This window comes from Chiloscyllium plagiosum, chromosome 3, assembly GCF_004010195.1.
Source record: "Chiloscyllium plagiosum isolate BGI_BamShark_2017 chromosome 3, ASM401019v2, whole genome shotgun sequence".
Classification (NCBI taxonomy): domain Eukaryota; kingdom Metazoa; phylum Chordata; class Chondrichthyes; order Orectolobiformes; family Hemiscylliidae; genus Chiloscyllium; species Chiloscyllium plagiosum.
This window is the reverse complement of record NC_057712.1, coordinates 102,902,983-102,925,733: the sequence shown is the minus strand read 5'-3', so window position 1 is coordinate 102,925,733 and position 22,751 is coordinate 102,902,983. Positions and strand designations below refer to the sequence as shown.

The window sequence follows — 22,751 nt, the reverse complement described above, 5'->3', positions numbered from 1 at the left end:
TAATGTCTATAAAGTCACCTTTCAGCCTCTGATGCTCCATGGAATAAAGCACTGATACAGTCCTTGGAAAGTGGAGAATCCAACGTCTTTGTTCCAATACCTGATGGTATTCAGCCTCTCCCTAGAACTCAAACCCTCCAGTTCTGACAACATCCAGGAAGCACAAATATGCCACATTACAACCCAACTGACAATTCTAAATTGGTTGTCAATCTAATTATTATGCACCACTGCTTCCATAACCCAATGTCCAACATTAGATGTGATTCGGTGATTGGGCAACAGTTGCTAAATAATCCTGAGTGAATGAAGGTTGGAACTGCCAATCCTGCAAAGTGCAAGTCAATACTATGCTTGTTTGTTTTTTTAAGAAGATTTCCAGCATTTTAAAATTTTCATTGCCCAGATTGAAAGGAATTGACATGATAATTAAATTGAACTCTGCCATGAATAACATGAAGTTCAAAATGTGTACCAGGTTAGATCACAGCCAGTAATAATGCAGCTGTGGTTTCATTTCTATTCTGGCATTACTCAGATGTAATTTTACAATTAATTGAAGTTGGAACTGTAGAAAATACCAGCGTTTCATGAATAATCTAAATTCTTCTGTCTGTGAATGTGCAAACTGCCCAATTATGCAGAAAAAAAACCCATCTCATCAACTGGAAATACATTGGCATAATTACTAATCCATTATTTAGAAATCTGGATATTTAAAAGGATATCTGAATTGTTAGCTTGTAGCCATCTTTGCTTTTCTGAATTCCTAAATGACATCTCGTTGTAGTAGTTTTTTAGTATTCTAATGAGAGAGATGTCAGGACAGTCTTTCTTTTCAGAGTCCTATGTATAATGACATTAATTTAAAGTAAGATATATGCCTTTATGTATCTTGATTATAATCTTAGACATAATTAATGCACAGTGCCATGTTCTTTGCAGACCAAAAGAACATGTACATGCACTGCAGCTATTTCAACACAACAAAATAGGTGACAGCCATTCTCTGGCTCATTTTTCAGTGTAATGCCTTGGTCAATCAGAGTCAACCTGCCTGGTTTAAAATTTAAACAAATCTTAACAGTAAAATGTAATTTATTGTTAACTGGTTGATTCTTCATGCAGCCTCTACTAATCAGAATCCACTTGCCAATCATTCAGGGGAGACACTAAACGAGTATTTTGCATCAGTATTTACTGTAGAAAAGGATATGGAAGATATAGACTGTAGGGAAATAGATGGTGACATCTTGCAAAATGTCCAGATTACAGAGGAGGAAGTGCTGGATGTCTTGAAACTGTTAAAGGTGGGTAAATCCCCAGGACCTGATCAGGTGTACCCTAGAACTCTTTGGGAAGCTAGAGAAGTGATTGCTGGGTCACTTGCTGAGATATTTGTATCATCGATAGTCACAGGTGAGGTGTCGGAACACTGGAGGATGGCAAACGTGGTGCCACTGTTTAAGAAGGGTAGTAAAGACAAGCCAAGGAACTATAGACTGGTGAGCCTGACCTCGGTGGTGGGCAGGTTATTAGAGGGATTCCTGAGGGACAGAATGTACTTGTATTTGGAAAGGCAAGGACTGATTAGGGATAGTCAACATGGCTTTGTGTGTGGGAAATCATGTCCTCACAAACTTGACGGAGTTTTTTGAAGAAGTAACAAAGAGGATTGACGAGGCAGAATGGTAGATGTGACTTATATGGACTTCAATAAGGTGTTCGACAAGGTTCCCCATGGCAGACTGATTAGCAAGGTTAGATCTCATGGAATACAGGGAGAACTAGCCATTTGGATACAGAACTAGCTCAAAGGTAGAAGACAGAGGGTGGAGGTGGAGGATTGCTTTTCAGACTGGAGGCCTGTGACCAGTGGAGTGCCACAAGGATCAGTGCCACAAGGATATGCATTGTCCTCTACTTTTTGTCATTTACATAAATGATTTGGATGCGAGCTTAAGAGGTATAGTTAGTAAGTTTAAACAAATTACATCAAAATTGGAGGTGTAGTGGACAGCAAAGAGGGTTACCTCAGATTACAACAGGATCTTGACCAGATGGGCCAATGGCTGAGAAGTGGCAGATGGAGTTTAATTCAGATAAATGCTAGGTGCTGCATTTTGGGAAAGCAAATATTAGCAGGACTTATACACTTAGTGGTAAGGTTCTAAGGAGTGTTGCTGAACAAAAAAACCTTGGAATGCAGATTCATAACTCCTTGAAAGTGGAGTCGCAGGTAGATAGGACAGTGAAGGCGGCGTTTGGTATGCTTTCCTTTATTGGTCAGAATATTGAGTATAGGAGTTGGGAGATTATGTTGCGGCTGTACAGGACATTGGTTAGACCACTGTTGGAATATTGCGTGCAATTCTGGTCTCCTTTCTATTGGAAAGATGTTGTGCAACTTGAAACGGTTCAGAGAAGATTTACAAGAATGTTGCCAGGGTTAGAGGATCTGAGCTACAGGGAGAGGCTGAACGGGCTGGGGCTGTTTTCCCTGCAGCGTCGGAGGCTGAGGGGTGACCTTATGGAGGTTTACAAAATTATCAGGGGCATGGATAGGATAAATAGGCAAAGTCTTTTCCCTGGGGTAGGAGAGTCCAGAATTAGAGGGCATAGGTTTAGGGTGAGAGGGGAAAGATATAAAAGAGACCTAAGGGGCAACTTTTTCACACAAAGGGTGGTACGGGTATGGAATGAGCTGCCAGAGGAAGTGGTGGAGGCTGGTACAATTGCAACATTTAAGTGGCATTTGGATGGGTATATGAATGGGAAGGGTTTGGAGGGATATGGGCCGGGTGCTGGCAGGTGGGACTAGATTGGGTTGGGATATCTGATTGGCAGGGATGGGTTGGACCAAAGGGTCTGTTTCCATGCTGCATATCTCTATGACTCTATGACTCCACTTATGCAATAAAAATTTTGTTTGCACTTTAATTTGCTAAACTTATGAATTGTCCGAAAAGGTACAAGACAAAAAGCTTTAACAAAATGTATCTTAATTTCAGCAACACAAAACTAAGTGTCTTAAAAGTAAAGCTTTCTTTTCATTACAATCTCAACAATTTCTTTTTTTTTCTTCACTAAAAGCATGCAAATGCACAGATGTAATTCAAGGTAATCATGTTGTTATTACTTGAAGATTAACAGACTAACTGATATTGCTTGTGTGATTTAATCAGTTCCTGGAAGTTGGTAGTTTGAGAATATTTTCCAACATAATGGCAGCACTTATTCCTAGCGCTAAGAATCTTCATGGCTTTGTTTCAATTTTTTCAATAGTTTGATTCAACCTCCCATTTGAAGGGCTCTACCTGTCACAATACAGCATTCCCACAGCCTAACTTAGGTCACGTACTGGGACTTGAATTCAATGTTCCGAGTTAGAACTGGGATCGCCATTAACTGAACCAAGCTAACAGAGAAAAATGGGAGAGATGGGAAGCTAATTAAATAAAAAGGAAGCAAAGACTGTGATTTATTTTTGAAACTGAGAGTTTTAGGGATTAGGCAGCGTGTAAAACACCAGTTCCACAGCTGAGATAACTCACTGAATGGTGTGCCAGTCAGCTCAATAACAGTGAGGATGAGTACCTCATCCTAAATGTGATGACACTGGTCAACAATTTCTGTTGCCTCAGCTTGCCAATCAGCTTCTGGCTCCTAAAATCCACTCTGGATGCCTACTCCTTGGGTGATCTAGCAGTAAGAACTACACATTTTATTTCTTCTTGCAAGTTGGGGGATCATCCTATTTCTCCCTTCTCTGCCTTTGATTTTCCCGAAATTGGGGCAATTGGTGGCCTCATGTCCAATTTGGCAAGCAGACTGCCTTCGTGTCCCAGTTGGGAAATTAGACAGCCAATTCTCCCAATGGGGAGGCAGGTGATCGGGAAAGCAATGAGTTAAAGCTATTAAGTGACCACTTAATTTCTGGCAAGTCACCCAATGACACTTCTCAATTGGTATTTCATTACTGAGATGGTTTAAAAAAGAGAGGGTGTTTTTCTCTCTAGACCAGTTGGCTCAATTATTTCCCCTTCTCAACATCTCCAAGGAAAGGAAAATTTCACTCGTAGGCCACAAAAATAAAGCAGTAATTGACCATTGCATCTGAGAAACAAATTACAGATTGCTTGTAACTAACTACATACAAATGGTTAAAGTATTCATGAGATGAATTAAAATGAATATTTAGCAGCAGAAAATTGATGTACAAGTTGCTGAAACATGTATTCACCCTAGGAGATGAGAACACTTTCTAATTGAAGTGCATGAATTATTCACAAAGAACAGAAAAGCAGTGGGAGTAGTTTTAGTTGGCAATGAAAAGTTGAAAATTAAGGAAAGTATATTGTTATTTGAGGAAAAGAAGCAAGTTAAATAATGGGAGTTCATGAATAGATTTGTAGCGAACAAATTAACAACTTGGCCTGCTTTGAGTAAGGCATGAATGTTAACATTTGGGTTACAGCACTTTCAAATCAATTCAACATAAACTAGGAAGACATAGATATTTAATGGGAGTGATGCACTAGAATCAAATGAGTGTGATACAACTCCATTGTTCTAGTTTTAAATTCAATAGGGTTGATTTTATGAAACTAAGTTGGCATTAGGAAGCTGCCTAAGGAGTGGGACACACTGAAAGCTTGCGGTTTCAAATAAATTTGTTGGACTATAACCCGGTGTTTTGTGATTTTTGACTTCATCCAACATTAGCAGTCATTGGAAATAGAAAGTGGCACTCCCAAGATTCCCTGTTTACAAATGAATATATTAACCCATTATAACAACTGCACTATTTGGAAACAGTAGATCTATTTCAATGTACTCAATAGGACATATTAATACACCATAAGCACTATATGCTAGTTCTTCCTTTACATTATACACAATTGTGGAGACCATACTTTTTTTCTCAGTCAGTTCTTCTATAACACGATAGTTATGTTCTTGTGTAACCTCATGTTGCAGAAAAATCACCCCTTTAGAAATAGCACTTAAAGTGTTGATGATGTAGTCGCTTTACAGCCAACACATTTTAAAATTTCCCATTTTAGAAACAGTGTCCCCAATTCAGCAGAACAACCTGTATATGCTTTCACTGACTGAACTCCCATTAGAAGCACAATTTTTAAAATTTGGTCTTCAGATGCCAAAGGTTCGAGAAGAAACGATTTCTGCAAGTGTAAACACAGTAATGCTGAGGTTACGCTACTGGACGAACATTCCAGAGTCAATTGCTAACAACTAAAATAACAGGAGTTCAAATTTGAGAAGATTTATAGCTCAGGTTGAGGTTTTAGATGTAGGTTTGCTCGTTGAGCTGGAAGGTTCATTTCCAGATGTTTCGTTACCCTACTATGTAACATCTTCAGTGGAATAACATCACCAACCCAAAGAAACCCAAACATATAAATAGAAAGCAGGAATTTTCAGCATTGCTTCACCTGAGGCCCACTGAAGATGTTACCTAGTAGAGTAACAAAATGTCTGGAAATGAACCTTCCAGCTCAGCGAGCAAACCTACATCCAAAATGAGTTCAAATGCTACCAAGATAGTTTGAGAATTTAAAATTCTGGAAATAGTCAGCTAGTGACAACAAAGCTGTGGGAATATCAAAACAACACAAGTTTTTTTTGGGAATGTCCTTTAAGAATTGCACATTGATGTTCTCACATGGTCTGACCTACGATTTCAGTCCCACACATTAATATGGTTAATTCTGAACTGCCCCTACTGAAGTATTTTGCACACTTGTAAAATGACAGCCCATCATCACATACCCAGAAAAGAACACTAGCAACTCATGATAAGCTGGTGAAGTTCACATTTCTCAAGCAAACATACAATAGAGTATTCAGACAGCAACTAGAAACAAAAGCACAACTAAATTAAGGTTATTGGTTCATCTGGACTATAGGACTACAATAGGAAGAGAAAGGAGTTGGCTAAAGTAGACTGGAAACAAAGACATATGGTGGGAGAGTTGAAGAGCAGTGAAGGACTTACAATGCAATTTTTCAAAGTGCTCAGCAAAAGTTTATTCCAGTGAAAAGGAAGGACTGTAAGAAAAGGGGTAATCTGCCATGGGTGTCTAAGGAAATAAAGAAGGCTATCAAATTGAAAGAGAAGGCACACAAAGTGGCCAAGGTTAGTGGGAAACTAGAAGATTGGGAAAGCTTTAAAGGTCAACAGACAGCCATAAAAAGAGCTATAAAGAAAAGTAAGATCGAACATGAGAAAAAACTAGCACAGAATATAAAGACAGATAGCAAAATTTTCAATTAATATATAAAACAAAAAAGAGTGGCTAAAGTAAACATTGGTCCTTTCGAGGATGAGAAGGGGTATTTAGTCATGGGATATGATGAAATGGCCGAAGCACTGAAGAGGTACTTTGTGTTGGTCTTCACAGTGGAAGACATGGATAACATGCCAGTAATTGACAGAGAGACAAAGATAGGTGATGACCTTGAAACAACCAATTATCATCACAGAATTAAAAATCACACAACACCAGGTTATAGTCCAACAGATTTATTTGGAAATTTTAGCTTTCAGAGCGCTGCTCCTTTATCAGGTGGTTGCAGGAGCAGTGCTCAGCAAGCTAGTGCTTCAAAATAAACCTGTTGGACTATAACCTGGTGTTGTGTGATTTTTTAAACTTTGTTCATCCCACCGGCATCTCCAAATCATCAATTATCACAGAAGAGTCAGTGTTGGGCAAGATAATCGAGCTAAGGATAGACAAATCTCCTGGCCCTGATGGAATGTATCACAGAGTACTAAGAGAGATGGTGGGAGAAATAGCAAGTGCACTTGTGGTAAGTTTCCAAAATTCACTGGACTCTAGAGCAGTTTCAGCAGATTGGAAAAGAGCAAATGTGACACCACTATTTAAAATAGAAGGTAGACAAAAGGTGGTGAATTAAAGACCTATTGGGGAAGATGCTTGAATCTATTATCAAGTAAGAAATAGCAAGGCATCTAGATAGAAATTGTCCTATTGAGCAGACCAGCATAGGTTCAATAAGGGCAGGTCATGCTTAACTGATCTTTTGGAATTCTGTGAAGACAATATGAGCACAGTAGACAACGGGCACCCAGTAGATGTGGTGGACCTAGATTTCAGAAAGGTCTTCGACACGGTGCTGCTCAAGAGACTGCTACCCATGGCATTACAGGGTAAAGTATTAGAGTCATAGAGATGTACAGCATGGAAACAGACCCTTCGATCCAACCCATCCATGCCAATCAGATATCCCAACCCAATCTAGTCCTACCCGCCAGCACCCGGCCATATCCCTCCAAACCCTTCCTATTCATATACCCATCCAAATGCTTCTTAAATGTTGCAATTGTACCAGCCTCCACCACATCCTCTGGCAGCTCATTCCATACCCGTACCACCCTTTGTGTGAAAAGGTTGCCCCTTAGGTCTCTTTTATATCTTTCCCCTCTCACCCTAAACCTATGCCCTCTAGTTCTAGACTCCCCAATCCCAAGGAAAAGACTTTGTCTTTTTATCCTATCTATCCCCCTCATAATTTTGTAAACCGCTATAAGGTCAATCCTCAGCCTCCGACACGCCAGGGAAAACAGTCCCAGCCTGTTCAGCCTCTCCCTGTAGCTCAGATTCTCCAACCCTGGCAACATCCTTGTAAATCTTCTCTGAACCCTTTCAAGTTTCACAAGACCTTTCTGATAGGAAGGAGACCAGAATTGCATGCAATATTCCAATAGTGGCCTAACCAATGTCCTGTACAGCCGCAACATGACCTCCGAACTCCTGTACTCAATATTCTGACCAATAAAGGAAAGCTACCAAACGCCTTCTTCACTATCCTATCTACCTGTGACTCCACTTTCAAGGAGCTATGAACCTGCACTCCAAGGTCTCTTTGTTCAGCAACATTCCCTAGGACCTTATCATTCAGTGTATAAGTCCTGCTAAGATTTTCTTTCCCAAAATGCAGCACCTCTCATTTATCTGTTAGCATGAATAGAGGATTGGTTGACTAACAGGAAGCAAAGAGTGGCGATAAATGTGCGCTATTCTGGTTGGCAATCAGTAACTAGTGGTGTGCCTCAGGGATCAGTGTTGGGACCACAATTATTCACAATTGACATTGATGATTTGGAATTGTGGACCATGTGATGCCACCAAGATGAGTGGCAGAGCCAAGTGTGCAGAGGACTGTGAAACTCTGCAGAGGAACATAGATAATTTAAGTGAGTGGGCAAAGGTCTGGCGGATGGAATACAATGTTAATTAATGTGAAGCCATGAATGTGAAGGAGTAACAGTAAAAAGGACTATTACTTGGATGGTAAAAATTGCATAATGCTGATATGCAGAGGGACTTTGGGTGTCTTTGTGCGTGAATCACAGAAGGTTGGTCTGCAGGTAATACAGGTAATCAGGAAGGCAAATGGAATTTTGTCCTTCATTGCTAAAGGGATTGAGTTCAAAAGCAGGGAGGTTATGTTACAGCTGTACAAGGTGTTGGTGAGGCTACACCTTGAGTACTGCATGCAGTTTTGTTCTCCTTATGTAAGAAAGGATGTACTGGTACATGAGGGGGTGCAAAGGAGGTTCATTAACTTAATTCCTGAGTTGTGAGGGTTGCTTTATGAAGAGAGATAGAGTAGACTGGGATTATATTCATTGGAATTTAGAAGAATGAGGAGGGAAATCTTATAGAAACAATACAAAGGGAATTGATGAGTTAGACATACAGAGGATGTTTTATGGAAAATAAAGAACATGAAAGCACGGGAAGGGTTAAAGCATGAAGACCACTGGCAATCTGTGTTCTGTGGAAGGCAGGATAGGATAACCATAGTGGAACATTACTACACCAATTAGCAGAGTATGTTTAAGGCTGAAAGGTCACTATGGCGAGATGAGATAACACAAATAATAAAGCAAGTTTCTCTGTTAAGTGTTATTATGACAGGATTGGGACAATAAATATTTGGGACATGACATTAAAATATCTAATTAATAGTTATTAGAGTCAGCTTGAGATAGGAGACTATTGTAACAGGTGGAATAGCTAAATATCTATCATGACAGATTAGTCTGGAATTGAAGATCACTATAGCAGTTAGCAATAAATATCTAACCGTGACATTAGAATTACATTAAGTAGAATGTACAACTAAAGAGATAATGGGAACTAACATCACTGGTTTATTGTGTAGCTAGAGTGAGGTACTTTGATTAATATAGTTAGACATGCTGATAAGCTAACAGAAACACGATAAAAAAAAATAAAAATCCACGGACCATGAGGTTCGTGGGCATTCGAGAATCTGCTTTCTCAGTGTCATGGTTTTTTTGTTTGCAAATAAAAGACCTACTTCTTGAAGAACTCTCTGTGTCTCCTGATGGTTTATTTTCTCCACAACAGTTTCCACTGGCAGGTGAACTAGGACAAGGGGCCCCGGCCTTAAAATTAGGAGGAGCAGATGTAGCACTGAATTGAGAAGGAACTTTTTTACCCAGAGGGTTGTGAATCTACGGAATTCCCTGCATAGTGAAGTTGTTGATGCTACTTCAGTAAAGCTAAGATACATTTTTTTTGAACAATAAAGGAATTAAGGGTTACGGTGAAAGGGCGGGTAAGTGATGCCAAGGCAATGAAAAGATCAGCCATGATCTTATTAAATGGCTGAGCAGCTCGAAGAGCCAGGTGGCCCACTCCTGCTCCTAGTTCTTCTGTATGTTCTGGAGCAGGGTATCAGACTTTAAAAAGCAAATTTTGAGGAAATTAGAAATAATTAAATATATAGATATTCAAAATAAATACTGTATATAGACAAAAGTATAAACTACGCAAGTAAAAATAGAGAGAAAGGAAAGAAAATTGTAAAAAAACAATTGGGCAGAGTTTAGCAATTTCCCCCAAAAATGGTAACAAGCGACAGAAGTGAAAATTATGAAACTTAAATTAATTGAAAATAGTAAATAAACAGATTTGTACAATTAAACAGTAATTGGAGAGGAAGTTTGAGCTTTGCAAGACATAACAGAACCGACTTGTTCAAATTCTTCTCAAATCTGGCTGTCAGAAATATGTCAAAATCATTTGTCATAGTGTCGTACAGCACAAAAACAGGCATTTCGGCACAGCTCGTCCGTGCTGACTAGGCTTCCTAAACTGAATTGGTCCATTTTCCTGCATTTGGCCCATATCCCTCTAAACCTTTCCTATCCATGTCCCTGTTGAAATGTCTTTAATTGTTGTAATTGTACCCACCTCTACCACTTCCTCTGGCAGCTCGTTCCATATATGTACCACCCTTTGTGTGAAAATGTTGCCCCTCAGGTCCCTTTTAAATTTTTCCCTTCGTACCTTAAACCTATGCTCTCTAGTTATGGACTCCCCTACAGTGGGGAAAAGAATTTGGCTACTCACCTTATTTATGCCAAGGGGAGAAGTCCCAGCCTATTCAGATTCTCCTTTCAAAACTTACCGCCTTGGTAAAATTCTTGTAAATCTTTTTTTGTTTGCAACCTTTCCAGTTTAATAACATACTTCCTATAGCAGGGTGACCAGAATTGTACACAGTACTCCAAATGTGGTGTTTTAACACCTCCAGTATCTCCTCTTCTGTAATGTGGACCTAGTTTTCATTCTCTGCGGTTCACACTCCACAGTGACATAGAAGATGAGGTCCTCATCAACGTAACCACCAGGGACACCATTTCAGTGAAGACTGGTGTTAAATGATGTGGTGTCATTGTACCAAGTGTCCTTTTCATCATCCTCACTGCAATTTTACACCTCACCATTAACAGGTTTTCTAAAACATAAGAACTAGGAGCAGGAGTAGGCAATTCAGCCCATTGATCCCGCTCTGCCATTTGATACCATCATGGCAGATCTCATCTCTGCCTCAACCCCACTTTCTTGCCTGCTGTTTATAACATTAAAAACTATCTTATCTCCTTAAACTTACACAATGTCCCAGGATCCAGTGCACTCTAAGATAGTGAATTCCAAAGACTCATGACCCTTTGAGAGAAGTAATGTCTTCTCATCTCTGATTTAAGTATATTACATCTGATCCCCCAACTATGACCTCTCATTCTAGATTGCCCCACGATAAAAACATCCTATGTCTATTTTTTCAATCCCATTTAACATCTCATATACCTCAATTAGAACTCTTCTCATTTTTCTAAACACCAGAGAGTATAGGACTAAACTGCTCACTCTCTCCTCATAACACAAAGCTGTCTTCTCTGGAATCAATGTGGTGAACATCCTCTGAACTGTCTGCAAAGCAACTACATTCCTCCTCTGAGGACAAAAATTGTATGCAATACTCCAGGTGCAGTACTAATGCCTTTTAAATTTGCAGCAATACGTCCTTCCCTTTACACGCTATTTCTTTGGAATTAAATGCCAAATTCCATTTGCCTTCTTTATTACCTGCTGTATTGCATACTAGTTTTTTGCGACTCATACATGAAGCTACACAGAACCTTCTGCATCAAAGCATTGAGGGTTCTCTCCAATTTGATATTGTTGCCTTTCTATTTTTTCTACCAAAATGTATACTTCACACTTACCTACGTTAAAGTTTGCTTGTCAAATTTGGCCCGTTTACCTAACCATATCCACTTGTAAATGTATGTTTCCATTATAGTTTACTTTACAACTATGTTAGTGCCATCTACAAATTTGACTATTGTACTTTCCATCGTTGCATCCAAGTCATTACATAATTTGTAAGTAGTTGAGGTCTGAGGATTGAATGGTGTGGCAACCCATTGTTACATCTTGACAATTAGAAAAAGACTATTTCTATAGAACAGACAAGAAACTGTTCAACTTGTGCCATCTTCAATCCAAAACCAAAATCACTTCAACATCAATATTCAGCATCAGAGTGCAGATGATATTTGTGTGTGCACTCACTTAGAAACTGAGCTGCAGATCATTGTTGACACCTTCTAAAGGAACATGATATCATGGACCTTGAAAATTAAGGTCCTTTTCCAATCAGCTTATACAGCACAATATGCTCCTATTGATTAAGATCAGTGGAGAGATTCTGCAAAACGTGGACCATGTGGGAGCTTCCTTTAAATGAAGGCCAACTTAGACAACAAACTTATTGCTTCCAATGCAACAACTCAACTTTTAATCAACTCATGAAGATAGTATTGAGGACCAGAATCTCTCAACCAAAAATAAGATTATGGTCACTGGGCAGCAGTGATCTCAAGGCTCCTTTATGTTTTGGAGATGTGGACAGCCTGCATCAGCCATCTCAAAGCACAGGAGCAGTACTACTGCATTGCCTTCACAAGATCATCCGAATCCACTGGTAAGAAAGGTGGCCCAAAAGCATAATTCACTTCCAAAATCAACATGCCCAGCATTTGAAGCATTAGTTGCACAAAACCAACACCACTTGCACCACTTATATGGTTGACACCAGGCTCCAGGAGCAACTGCTTTACGTGAATCTGGTCACAGCAGGTGACCCTCAAGATCTCAACAGAAATGGTTTAGGTATACCTACAAACCACCTCTGAAGAGGTCAATATCTCAGCCAATTCAGGGAAGTCCCTGGCCTGTGACTAAAAAATGGAGTAGTTACATTTAGGAAGGCGTTGAGCACATTAGCAAACTGGTGATTAGGCACTGACACCAAAAATAATGCATTCGAGGATGTTGTGGGAAGGAAGTGTGAGAATTGCAGAGATGTTGGCAATAAAGTTTCAGTATTCCTTAGATTCAAGGAGTTGTGCTGCAGGACTGGAGAATTGCAAGCATTACAGCCTTGTTTTAAAAAAAAAGGACAAGGATAAAACAAGCAACTATAAAACAGTCAGTCAGTCAGTTTAACTTTAGTGATGTGAAAACTTCTAAAAGCAATAATTTGGAACATAATTAATAGTCACATGGATAAATATGGGTTGATTAAGGGAGCTGGCATGAATTCACAAGTAAAAATCACGTTGAATTAAATTACTGGAGTTTTTTTTGAAGATGTGAGAGAGAGGGTTGACCAGAGCAATGTTGTTGATGTGGTGTACATGGACCCCCAGGAGATGTTTGATAGAACGCTTCACTTAGTCTTGTGAGCAAAGTTAGATGTTTTTGCCTGGGTAAGTTTGTCGTGGAGTTCCACAGGGGTCGGTGTTAGAAGCCTTGCTTTATCTGACTATGAGGAGGGTATTGTAGAATTTGAAAGGGACATAGGCAAGTTGGTGGAGTAATTGGATGGGTGGCATATTAAACTCACTACATAGATGTGTGAGGTCATATATTTTTGTAGGAAGAACATGGACAGAAAGTTTAAAATAAAGGATATACCGTAAAAAAGGAGGCTAACAGTAGAGGGAATTCTGTGTATCGTATATGAGTCATTAAAGAGAACAAGACAGTTTGATAAAATGTAGTTGATAAAATGTACAATATTATAGGTTTAATAATAGAAAGAGTGTCAGAGCAAGTTACACAATTTACATAAGACACTAGTTCAGCTCAAACTGTAATGCGGCATCTCGCTTTAGGCACAACACTTCAAGAATGCTTTGGACAGAGTACAGAAAAAGGTTTATGGAAATGGTTCCAAGGATAAGGTATGTGAATCATAAAAACAGATTAGAGAATGTTTTCGTTGGAAAAAAGAAAGCAGAACGAATATCTGACAGAAATAATCCAAAAATATAAAATGGTCTGAAGAGAGTAAATGGGGGGAATTGTTCCCACTCATGAAAAGATCGAAAATCAGAGGACTTTGATTTAATTAATGAGGAAAGGAAGCAAAAAAGTAATAGAACTAAAAACTGAAGAATCATCCGAGAACCTATTGAACAGTATGAATGCTAACCCCAATTTTGAGGGTCTACTTAAGAGGCAGAGTATTAAACCAATGAAATGTGCAAAGTGGAATCTTGCACAGCAATTCCAGCCCAATGATTAGAGTTTCTTGGATTACTGGGTTTGCCGCTCACCACTTTAAAGTCAAGACAAAACATTGCTGCTGTCACTAGCTGCCTCCAGCACTTTAAAGTTTTAAATGAACATTACTTATCAGAGACAGGGCTTGACTCCTAGTCAGGAGTGAGCCTAGTCTCAAAGAGCTGTCTGCCAGTGGTCAGAGCAGTGCTACAAGCTGCAGTGGGCAGGACAATGACTACAATCAATCTCAAGAATCTAGGACTAGATAAGTGCGGTGGCGACGATGCAGAGAGGGGAAGTGACGTCCAGTCATGGGTGGCTGAGGGACAGTTTGATTCTGTAAAATCATGAAAGCCTATGGGACAATTGTCTGAGGTGGCTTGGGAAAATACATTAAAAGGTATGACTTTACATATGCAATGGACTGTCTTTAAAAAACAATTACATGATTTACAGCAACTATACATTCACTCAAGATTTACAGATAAAATACAATTGGTGAAAAAGTACAGTTAAAGCAGACTCACCGACTCAGTTACACAGAGAAAACGAATCTGCCAGATGGGATAGTGGAGACATGAAATAAGCAAATGAATATTATGAAATGATAGGTGACTACTAGAAGGATGAACTTTGAGGGGCCGAATTTTATTTTTGCTCACGATAAGTTGATAAAAGAAATAAAACTTGTCCTTTAAACTTAAAGTAATGTAGTTTAAGACCATAAAATCAATGGTTCAGTTTCTTGCTATGAGTTGCACTGTCAAAATACCATGCAAATTTTACTAGTACATAATGGATTGATGTGAAGTGTTTGATGTTTTACAAATTACCAAAATCCAAACTTGTTTATTGCATATTAATTGAGGCTATTTTCTTAATTTAATGCGTCACATACACAGTAATTCAGATCTGAACATAGGAATAACTACAATTATCCCTAAATGCTAAATATTTCCATTCCTTCTGCATCACAAAATATTATCAACAAATTAGATCTAAATGAAAACATCATGCTACAACTTTATGCAATGACTGTCACACTCCTTCTGTTCTAGCTTCAGAGAATCCTGTGGAGCATAATTACCTTTGTTTGAAGAATGAGAATCTCTTTGTTTAGTTGTGGAACCTTTTTCAGCTCTTCATCTTTGTCAATAAGTTCCTTTTCTTTCACTGCCAAATTTTCTTTCAACTTCTCCATGAGGTTATGTTCTATATTCCATTTCTCATGTGCTTCTTCCAGTTTTTGTAGCAGGGCAAGTTCTCTCGCTGTGTTACTAGGTTCTATTGAACACTGTCTCTGATCTATTGAGATTTCCTCATCAGCTCTTGTAAGTAACTATCAAAGTCAGAAATATTCTTAACAGTTAGGATGTTAATTTTGTTGAGTAATATAAAATAAAGCAAAGCAATTTATTTGTAATAATTTTATAAGTGAATTGTATTTTGTTTTAAACACTGTTGTAGGACTATCAGGAATGTTTTTGATTATATCTACAACTTTAGGTGTACACTTATAAATTGGGAACTTATACTCAGTGGCTTGATGATTGTACATTTCTTTAAGTGCTTAAAATTATTTCAACTTTAAAACAAAAGAAATACAAAAAGCAAAAGTAATTATGAAATAAATATATTATAGAATGTAGCTGGCAAGATGTAATGATAATTACTGCACGTAGCAATGTTAAATAATGTAATTTGATAGTGTTGAGCAGTTTGCAAATAGATTAGGAATGGTTAAGGAAGTGATAGGAATGACTAACTGTCATAGTCTGGGAGGATGAGGTTGGGGATGGGAAATGTTCATTGGTTAAGAAAGCAACGGCCTTTGAAACTCCCTTGCTTAAAAGGCAGTGGGTACAGAAGGATTAAGTATTTTTGAGTCCAAGGTAGGAAGATCCTTGATTACCAAGCGGGATAAAAGATTATCAGAGATATGCAGAAATGTAGAGTTGTTGTCAAAATCAGATCAGCAATGATCATTTGAACAGCAGAGCAGGCTCAAAAGGGCCGAGAGACCTGACCCTGTCCCTTGTTCATATGTTCGTAATAAAGTACAAGAATACTGTGTTGACATTGGCAGTGGTTAATAGCTGTGATGTCAGGGGATATCTTGTGCAAAATACCCCGATTTGCACACACTCATATCAGCCCTGGAGCTGAAGCTGGGGTACGGGAAAATTCCAGATTTAGAACACCTGTCTATGATGAAATAGCTGATCTATTGGGATATTGATGAGGCTGCTACGAGCTCTTGGTTTCATCAATTCTCACTTCCTTTTATATTCAGAATTCAGAATCACAGAATTGTTACAGTGTGGAAAGAGATCATTCAGCCCATCAAGCCTGCATTTGTTCTATTACTTAGTGCCAATCTCTAGCTTTTTCTCCATTTCCCTTCAAATAATCAGCCAGTACCCTCTTGAATGCCTCAAATGCGTCCACGACATTTCTAGGCAGTGAATTCCTATTCACTGTGTGAAACTTGTGTTTCTCACATCACCTTCGCTTCATTTGCACATCACTTTAAATCTACGTCCTCATGTTCTTTTTCTTTTTCAAGAGTGGGAACAGCTTCTCCCTAGTTACCGTGTCCAGTCTGCTCATGAATTTGAAAATCTCTATTAAATCTCCTCTCAGCTACCTTCTCTTTGAAAACAGAATAGTCCCAATTTCTCTCATATCCCTGGCTTAATGTTAACTGACAGTTTGCATCTCCTCCCCTTATTCCAACACAATTCTAATTTCCGCAAACACCATTAGCTCTAAGGCTCTTGCATTGGTTCAGTGTGTTTCAATCATTAAATGATAAATTAATAAAAATTATTTTATATTCAAAAAGTGACTAAATCACATTCATAATTTTCAGCTCCTGCTAATATCCAAATGCCTCTGACCCTGAATCCAGCAGTGCTGCAGCTCATTATTCAATTCCAGTTTGAATTAGATCTCATAGTCCACAACCAGTTTGTCTCAGCAGATTTCATCTTGACACTAGAACTACGCATGCTCCTATCATCCCCCTCTACAATATCACCAGCACGACCTGCCTACCCTCCTCTTCATTTTCCTTGCTTTGATTTTCATTCCAAATAATTTTTTCTTATTTGATTTTTCTCTTTTCACCTTGGCAAGAATTTAGTCATTTCTTTAACCCAAGAATATTACATAGAATTACGGCTGTCAAAACATAGTAAATAAAACACTGAATACGTGCAACTGTTTTAAATTTTACCTGGTTCTGCATGTGCACACCAATTAATTTTGCATGGTCTGTCTTACTGTTAGTCTGGTGGCTTAGAGTAAACGACTGCACCGAGGTAAGTAATGGACTTCCAAGGTCATTTTCATTAAATTTATGCTTTGCTGGTCTGAGTGTCTGTGTTGCATGTAATTGACCTGTTTGTGCATGGATGAAAGGTAAACTTCAGCTGGTATACAACGAAAAAGTCAATTTGGACCAAAGCATGAGGTTCAAGTTAGTGTTATTAAAGGAAGATAAACATCTTTGGCTGGCAAAGAAGTCTGTAATATTGTATCAATTAATTACAATGTGATTAATATATTTCAATTAAAAATAAAACATTAAATTCACTGGTGCTACCTTTTAAAAGAAAATGTCTTATATAGCATATCCTAGAATATTTGCTACAAACATTGCAGATAGTTAATTTTACAAAATAACATGCTATTAAAAAAAGGTCAAAATAAACAGATGAAAGACAATATTTTGTTCTCAGCAGAAAATACTTAACTCAGCTTTCATAATAGTAGTAGCTTTGGCCATTTAATTTTTTTTTCATTTCCAAAGGAGCTTGAAGCTGATAATTGCTGTTCCAAAAATTGTAAAAGCCCACATTTAATTTTTTTTTGTAACTACAATCTGAAATGGAAGTTGGACTGCTATAACTGGAACACTAGGAAATGTTTTCTGCTATTTGTAAATTAAGTGTTCCCTCTTGGTGAGCTGCGTAATACATGGTGATTTTTGCAAGCAATAAGAGGACAATGAGACTGAACACAGACTCTTTTGATGAAGGAAATTCTGCCTAGCATCAGCTCTCTGATTGGTTGAACTGTTGTTTTAAACAGCAGTAAGTGCCAAGAGCAGCAGAAAAACCTCCAGAGCATATAGATCAAATTTATATAATAAAAAATATAAGTTCATCTGAACAACCATAGACTCACGCTAAACACAGTGTCATCATTGAAAGACCAAAACGACTGTCAGAAAAACAACTTTCGACTTGATTAGGGAGAGTCAACATGGCTTTGTGGATGGGAAATCATGTCTCACAAACTTGATTGAGTTTTTTGAAGAAGTAACAAAGAAGATTGATGACAGCAGAGCGGTAGATGAGATCTATATGGACTTCAGTAAAGCGTTCGACAAGGTTCCCCATGGGAGACTAGTTAGCAAAGGTTAGATCTCACGGAATACAGGGAGAACTAGCCATTTGCATATAGAACTGGCTCAAAAGTAGAAGAAGGTTGTTTTTCAGACTGGAGGCCTATAATCAATGGAGTGCTACAAGGATCAGTGCTGGGTCCACTACTTTTCGTCATTTATACAAATGATTTGGATGCGAGCATAAGAGGTATAGTTAGTAAGTTTACAGATGACACCAAAATTGGAGATGTTGCGGACAACAAATAAGGTTACCTCAGATTACAACGGGATCTTGATCAGATGGGCCAATGGGCTGAGAAGTGGCAGGTGGATTTTAATTCAGATAAATGAGAGGTGCTGCATTTTGGGAAAGCAAATCTTAGCAGGACTTATACATTTAATGGTAAGGTCCTAGGGAGTGTTGCTGAACAAAGAGACCTTGGAGTGCAGGCAGATAGGATAGGGAAGAAGGCATTTGGTATGCTTTCCTTTATTGGTCAGAGTATTGAGTACAGGAGTTGGAAGGTCATGTTGCGGCTGTACAGGATAATGGTTAGGTCACTGATGGAATATTGCGTGCAATTCTGGTCTCCTTCCCATCGGAAATATGTTGTGAAACTTGAAAGGGTTCAGAAAAGATTTACAAGGATGTTGCCAGGGTTGCACAATTTGAGCTATAGGGAGAGGCTGAACAGGCTGGGACTGTTTTCCCTGGAGCATCGGAGGCTGAGGGGTGACCTTATAGAGGTTTACAAAATTATGAGGGCATGGATAGGATAAATAGACAAAGTCTTTTCCCTGGGGTGGGGGAGTTTAGAACTAGAGGGCATAAGTTATGGGTGAGAGGGGAAAGATATAAAAAAAGAGACCTAAGGGGCAACTTTTTCACACAAAGGGTGGTACGTGTATGAAATGAGCTGCCAGAGAAAGTGGTGGAAACTCGTACAATTGCAACATTTAAAAGGGATTTGGATGGGTATATGAATAGGAAGGGTTTGGAGGGATATGGACCGGTTGCTGGCAAGTGGGACTAGATTGGGTTGGGATATCTGGTCGGCATGGACAGGTTGGACCGAAGGGTCTGTTTCCATGCTGTACATCTCTGTGACTCTGTGGTCTGGACTTTTGACCTTTGGAAATGTGTTTCTTCTATTCATGTTCTTTTTCCAACCTATAGCATGTATGTTAAACAATGTATTTTGTCTGTCTTATTCATAACTAAGTGTGTGCACATTTGGATTTTTGAAGAAGTATAGTTGAAATTGCGCTAATTAGAAATCTTTTCCTTGTTCTTGTTAAAGATATTATCGATTAGAGTGGTGCTGGAAAAGCACAGCAGTTCAGGCAGCATCCGAGGAGATTTTCCTGCTCCTCAGATGCTGCCTGAACTGCTGTGCTTTTCCAACTGCTGTGCTTTTAATCTCGAATCTGGTTTCCAGCATCTGAAGTCCTTGTTTTTACCTTAAAGGTATTATAGCAAATAGTATTACTTTTCTGTTCTTGAAGCAACTTGGTGTGAATTGCTTTTGTCCTGAGTAGCAGTCAGTTAGGAATCTTGATCATTTTGTGGTCTATTTGAGATTTTATATATTTTGTGATGACATAACTTCTCAGACAAAATATTAGTCCTAAAAAAATCTTTCAAATTAAAATAAAACTTTGTCATTGATCCTTCTATATTGCCAAATCAAAATTCTGAAACTTACCAATAGCAATTTAGGACTATCTTTACGAAGCAAACTGCAGAAACTAAACAGTCTTCTCAAGGCAAACCAAGGATAAACACTAAATGCTTGCCAGTAATGCTCAGAGTCATAAAGCTGTACAGCGTGGAAACGGACCATTCGGTCCAACGCGTCTGTGCTGACCAGATATCCTAAATTAATCTAGTCGCATTTACCAGCATTTGGCCCATACCCGTCTAAACCCCTCATATTCATATAACCAACCAGGTACTTTTTAAATGTTGAAATTGTACCAGCCTCCACCACTTCCTCTGGCAGCTCATTCCATACACCCACCACATTCCGCATGGAAAATCTAGCCCTAATGTCCCTTTTAAATCTTTCCCCTCTCTCCCCTACCTGAGAGAAAAGATCTTAGCTATTCACCTTATCCATGCCCTTCATGATTTTATAAACCTCCAAAAGATCACCCCTCAGCCTCCGCGCTCCAGGGAAAACAGCCCCAGCCTGTTCAGCTTCTCCCTATAGCTGAAATCCTCCAACCCTGACAACATCTTTTCTAAACCCTTTCAAGTTTCACAGCATCGTTCCTATAGCAGAGATCAGAACTGAATGCAGAATTCCAAAAGTGGCCTAACCAATGTCCAGTACAACATAACCTCCCAACTCCTATACTCAATGAACTGACTGATAAAGGCAAGTATATAAAACACCTTCTTCACTCTCCTGGTTACCTGTGACTCTAAATTTAGTAAACTATGAAGCTGCACTCCAAGGTCTCTTTGTTCAGCAACACGCCGCAGGACCTTATCATTAAGTGTATAAGTTCTGCCCTGACTTGCCTCTTCAAAATGCAGCACCTCATGTTTATCTGAATTAAACTCTATCATCTTTCTAAGAATAATTTTTATTTTTAAAATACCTTACCTTTTGATTTGCCTTTTGCATGCTCAGCTGGGGATCTGGCTTTAAAACCTTTAATAGGTGCAGTTTGCTTTGGTGGACTCTGATAAGTCTTTTTTTCACTAACTCCAAAGGATTCTTTCTTTGATGAACTGACTTTGCCATATCCTGAACTCTTGACAAAAGCATAGTTCCCATCAATGGGCTTGTTTTTAACTTTAGGACTTTTAGTTTTTGATGAAATCTGTGTATTGATAACAATATGAAGAATATTATCTGAAGAATAAAAAAATACATAAATGTTCATATACAGAAATTAAATGTTGTTGCCCAGAACATCTGGCAAGAACTAACACCAAAATAAATCTTCAAATTCAGCTGACTCAAACATAACACAACATTTCTAAAAACACAAATGCTGTGCAGCAGTGTGAGCTAAGCAGATATCACAGCTCTTCTTTGCATATACAAAAAAGAAGCCTGAAATTGAATGTGCAGGGATACATTGGTTTGAGAACATGCCAAAGGGATTAAAATTAGGGAAACCGACAATCAGGAAACTGGCTGCAAAATGCTGACTTCCAAAATGCGTTGGACTGTATACAAGCAACGACTATCAATCACTTGAGATATTAACATGCACTTGAATTTAACTGTGAATTGTTGTGTTTCCCAGACTTCCTGAAACCCTCACAGTCAAAGCAAGGCAAGCACGGTGGCAACTGAAGGGGCTTAATTATAACATGGAAGTATGTCACCGTGCAAACATACGAAGTCCTCAAACTTTACAGCTGGCTTGTCGATGTCAAAGACTTTGTTCATGATAGTTGCATTGGAGATTGCTCATGTACTATGAATGTTAACTTTACAACTTTAAAAGTTTTCTGTTCCTGATATCCACCATGGTGTTGACCTATCAAATCACAGGTGTCATTTACATTGTGACACTTTCAAATTCAGATTAGTACCAAAGTAATCAGCAGCAGAAGGAACACCTAAAGGAGTAGCAATAGTCTGCTCTGATGGTGCCGTGAGAGTTACACTATATCTGCTACACGTGGCACACAAGAAATGATGAATCTTGTTAAAATGTTACAGCCCCTGTTTTTCAAATGGTGGCAGATATCTGCAATCTGCTAGAACAAAGTCTGCTGCCAGAAGAATCCGTCAAAGACAACAACATCCTCTATTTTTTCCCACTCGATCTTTCCAGGAGTCTACTGGAGACATTTATAGGATTTTTGCAGCCAACAAAATACAAATACATAAAACACCTGATGGAATGGCTTTGTTGCCAATTCTATCAATTCTGGTCCCAAAGATGTATGTCAGCATTTTTGGCTCTGGCAGGCATTCCATAGAAGTGGGATGTCATTGACTGCAAGCATGTTGCAATTGAGGCAACACCCAGATCACCCAAGAATACTCAATAACCTCAAAGACTTCCACTTCAAGCGAGCCAAATCCAATGTAGTCAATTCAAGGCAATGATTCACCATCAAACAATTAAAGATAGTAATAAACTCAAAGAAAATGCTGAGAACAGCACAAAGATTCAGCAGTTCAGAGGATTGGGTAGAATATAAAAAGCAAAGACAGACTCAAAAGATTAAAAGAGGGAAATTTAGAGTATGCAAAAAAACTATAAGACCATTAGACCATAAGACATAGGAGTGGAAGTAAGGCCATTCGGCCCATCGAGTCCACTCCGCTATTCAATCATGGCTGATGGGCATTTCAACTCCACTTACCTGCATTCTCCCCATAGCCCTTAATTCCTTGTGACATCAAGAATTTATCAATCTCTGCCTTGAAGACATTTAGCGTCCC

At 38.7% G+C, this 22,751-nt stretch overlaps 1 protein-coding gene across 8 annotated transcripts in view; it reads right to left on the bottom strand.

The window, feature by feature from the left end:
* cep162 (centrosomal protein 162) overlaps positions 1-22,751 on the bottom strand; it is a 134,043-nt gene that overhangs the window by 57,101 nt on the left and 54,191 nt on the right. For 6 of the 8 annotated variants that reach the window (XM_043686985.1, XM_043686984.1, XM_043686986.1 and 3 more), the window contains 3 exons: positions 20,946-21,165; positions 17,179-17,342; positions 15,028-15,279 (listed from right to left, as the gene is read on the bottom strand). The exons of 1 other annotated variant lie outside the window; for it this stretch is intronic. In XM_043686985.1, coding sequence (XP_043542920.1) covers positions 15,028-15,279; positions 17,179-17,342; positions 20,946-21,165 — 636 coding nt within the window. The remainder of the gene's footprint in view (positions 1-15,027; positions 15,280-17,178; positions 17,343-20,945; positions 21,166-22,751) is intronic. One more of the 8 variants, XM_043686988.1, reaches the window with a different exon arrangement.